Source organism: Myotis davidii, unplaced genomic scaffold (genome assembly GCF_000327345.1).
Source record: "Myotis davidii unplaced genomic scaffold, ASM32734v1 scaffold825, whole genome shotgun sequence".
NCBI lineage: Eukaryota > Metazoa > Chordata > Mammalia > Chiroptera > Vespertilionidae > Myotis > Myotis davidii.
The window spans coordinates 242,195-246,169 of NW_006296541.1; the positions used below are offsets into that span (position 1 = coordinate 242,195).

The window sequence follows — 3,975 nt, forward strand, 5'->3', positions numbered from 1 at the left end:
GAGTGCGAGGCGCAGCGTGAGTCCTGAGTTCTGCCCCAACTCTTTTCCGGCCCTTCTTTGGCGCCACTCGCCGCCCCTGGGTCCCTTTTGCAACCCAGTTGTCTTCTTCAGGGAACTGGGGACTGGAGAACCCTCACCAGATACCCCAGAGTCCCACTCCGGGAAGCTAGGGAATGCCACTGACTGCTGCCCCGGCCCCACTCTAGTTTCACTCGTGGGCCTTAGCTCCCTCCCATGATCCAGCTACCCGCTTCAAGAAGACTGAGGACGTTGGACTACTCTGCAGTCCTGCCTTGGCACTCCAGGACCCTTTTCCCTTCCTAGCATTCTTTCTGCCCCAAATAGAAACCCCACACACATTTCCCATGCTGGTATCCCCCCTTCCTCCCCTAACCCGCACCCATTTCCAGATGCTAGGACCAACAGAGCTCTTCCAATTCTGGGGCCCTCCCTACCCCCACCCAGGCGCTTTGGAAACCCCTTGGAGTTCCCCTTCGCCCCCTAAAGGATCCTTCATCCTCCCTCCCTGCAAATGCAGGCCAGACCCCATTGCCTTCTAAAGCTTGGGATCTCGGACCTCCATCCTGGGAATCCTCAGACAGCTCCCCAAATGTCTGAGCCCCACCAAAGCTCCTAGGACTCCTAGGCTAATCCAGCTCTTCCCAGACCTGCTCTAATCCAAGACCCTCCCATTTCCCATAAAAAGCCAGGGTCCCTCTCCAACCCTCAGATGCTCTTCCCTCATTCTCCCCTTTCTAAGCTCAGACCTGTGAGCTCCAACATTCTTCATCCCCCAGCACAGACTCTGGAGCCGGTGGCCTGTGTTCTTCTCGCACTCCTTTACTTTCTAGCTGGGCGAGTCATTCCACCTCTCTAGGCACCAGTTTCCCTGTCTGTTAACTGGGGGTTACAATACCATGTAGCCTAGAGGGTTGTGTCACAGGATGAAACAAGATGGTGCACAGAGAGCCCTTAGAAACAACTTTGCCCTCATCAATATTCCTTTTCCCTCTGCCTCTCTGTCCCCCATAGCGGCATGTCGAGCCGGCTGCAGCCCAGAGCATGGCTTCTGTGAGCAGCCTGATGAATGCCAATGCCTGGAAGGCTGGACTGGGCCCCTCTGCACCATCCCTGTCTCCAGCAGTACCTGTCTCAGCTCCAGGGGCCCGTTCTCTGCTGTCACTGGATGCCTCATGCCTGGTCCTGGGCCTTGTGATGGGAATCCTTGTGCCAACGGGGGCAGCTGTAGTGTTAGTATCACCCCTTCCCACCTCTTCCTGATAAGTAACCCTGGGAGTTCCCACCATCCCCTGACTGGGGTTCCATGAGACAACACCTGGGGAAGGCTGGGTTAGCTGTCAGGGGAGGGCTTCTAGAGCTGTCCAGTCTGCATCTAGGATGGGGTGCTAGGAATGGGGTTGGGGAGAGTAGACCCCGTAGATGGCACCTTAGGGTGTAGTGTGGGAATGATGAGTCCTGAGGGGCCACAAACTGTCTGTCCTGTGGGACGGAGAACAACTCTGGACTCAAGGTGTGGAGTGGTGGGACCAGATGGCGTGGGACTTGGGGTGGGGGCATATCGGAGAGGGCTTCCTGGAGATGAGCCCAGGGCTGGGGCTTCTGAAATCCAATTTGGCCGAGGGGAGGTGACTGCAGAGGGTAGACCAGGTAAGTGGCCTGGGGTAAGCAAAGGTGTGGCTGTGGGAGTGAGCCTGGTGTGTGCTGGGATAATGTGGACCCCTGGACACTACCAGCATGGAACAGGGAGACATACTCAGGGTTCAAGTTAGGGGAAGGGCCTTCTAAGGGGAGATCTAAGGAAGGATCCGTGGAGGAGGCTGGCTCAGAGCTAGGAGCTCAGGATTGGCTATGCAGACAGAATTGGGGAGGGCAGACTAGGCAGGCAGCATTTGGTAGGCAAAGGAGTAGAGGTGGGAATGGGCTCTCTCAGGGCCTTCAGAGCCCCTTCCCTGTGGGGTGGATGGGCAGACCCAGAAACAGAGTAGAGGGAGGGGTTGTCTTGGGTGGGCTTTCTAGGTGAGGCCTCTGCATGCTGGGAGGTGAGTCCTGACAAGGAGCAGCCCCCAGGGTCAAGACTAAGGAAGGGGATGGGATGTTGCTCCAAGGAGACCTCAATCTAAAGTCCTCTTGCCCCTGCCCAGGAGACACCCGGATCCTTCGAATGTACCTGTCCCCGTGGGTTTTATGGGTTGCAATGTGAGGTGAGTGGGGTGACATGTGCGGATGGACCTTGTTTCAATGGCGGCTTGTGTGTGGGAGGTACAGACCCGGATTCTGCCTACATCTGCCACTGCCCACCTGGTTTCCAAGGCTCCAACTGTGAGAAGAGGGTCGACCGGTGCAGCCTGCAGCCATGCCAAAACGGTGAGGTGGGGAGACCAGAACAGCAGGGATGAGGGTGAGGGTCACTCCATGGTCAGTGTGCAAGAGCAGGGCTTGGTTCAGACAGTCCCGGGTGAGAACCGTGCCTTTGCCTTCTTTAGCCCCAGGGCCTGGAGAAGTGCCCCTCTTCCCAGCCTCACTTTGTTCTTTTATCAAATGGGTCAGGTAATATTCCTATCTCATAAATATTTATTGAGCATCTACAATGTGCTAGACTTTGTTCTAGGCCAGTGATGGCGAACCTTCTGAGCTCGGCGTGTCAGCATTTTGAAAAACCCTAACTTAACTCTGGTGCCGTGTCACATATAGAAATTTTTTGATATTTGCAGCCATAGTAAAACAAAGATTTATATTTTTGATATTTATTTTATATATTTAAATGCCATTTAACAAAGAAAAATCAACCCAAAAAATGAGTTCATGTGTCACCTCTGACACGTGTGTCATAGGTTTGCCATCACTGTTCTAGGCACTGGGAATGAAACCAAAGCCCCTGCCCTCATAGAGCTGATGGGGCAAATAAACAAGATAAATAAGTAAATGTGTGCGAGGTTAGATGGTGATAAAAATAAGAAAAATAAAGCCAGAAAGGGAATGGGGAGTATAGATGGGGTGGAGGCCGGTTGACATTTTAGCTAGAATGGTTAGGGAAGACCTTGCTGAAGGTAGTGAGGAAGGGAGCAATGTGGGATCTGGGGAAAGATTATGTTCCAGGCAGAGGGAAGAGCAAGTTGTAAGGGCCCTGAGTTAGGAATGTGCCAGGTGTGTTGAGGATCTCAGGGAAGCCAGTGTGGTTGAAGCAGTGAGTGAGAGATGAGGTCAGGAAGGTGACCAGGACAGATCCTATGGAATTTCCTGGGCCACGGGGGAGGATTCTGGTTTCATCCAGAAAAAGAGCCACAGGAGATGTCTGAGTAGTGGAGAGACCTGATTTGAACTAGGTGCTTCAAGTTTTAATATGAATGTAAAGAGCTTGGTGCATTTTTATTATAACTAATTCTCACCAAAACACTGAGTATTCATTCTGGGCTGTGTGATACTAAGGACACAGCAGTGACCAGGACAGCTCTGGGCCCTGCCTTCATGAAGGTATCAGTCTAAAGGGGAAGACAGAGAAGAGTCATCCTCAGCTACAGCTCAGAGTAGTCATGGGGAGTGCAGGACAGGGATGGAGGGAGAGTCCCGGAGGGCTTCCTGGAGGAGGAGACACCTGAGCACAGACCTGAAGGTAGAGCCCTGGAGGAGAAACCTGAAAAGAAGGAAGGGAAAAGGGAGAAGGCCTGGGCAAAGGCCAGGTGGTCCAGACCCATCGTTCTGGCCGATAGAAAAAGAGAGACACAGGCAGCCGACAAGGTGAGGCTCAGTTAATCCAAGATTTCACCAGAGGGCAAGCAGCTCCAAGCACACTCCTAGCGGCTGGCCCTGGAGTTAGATGGAGAGACACAGGGAAACCAGAGAAAAGGTGAGGGTGGGGCTTACTAGGCTGAGAAACTACCGGGCGGTTAGGGGAGACCCTCTCCCGGGCTGCGCCCCTCACGCCCCTCCTCCACAGGCGGGCTCTGCCTGGGCCTC

General features: G+C 53.8%; 1 protein-coding gene across 1 annotated transcript in view; it reads left to right on the plus strand.

The window, feature by feature from the left end:
- Positions 1–3,975, plus strand: part of DLL3 (delta-like 3 (Drosophila)) — an 8,621-nt gene that overhangs the window by 3,368 nt on the left and 1,278 nt on the right. The window contains exons 5-6 of the mRNA XM_006771958.2: positions 1,033–1,250; positions 2,163–2,385. Coding sequence (XP_006772021.1) covers positions 1,033–1,250; positions 2,163–2,385 — 441 coding nt within the window. The remainder of the gene's footprint in view (positions 1–1,032; positions 1,251–2,162; positions 2,386–3,975) is intronic.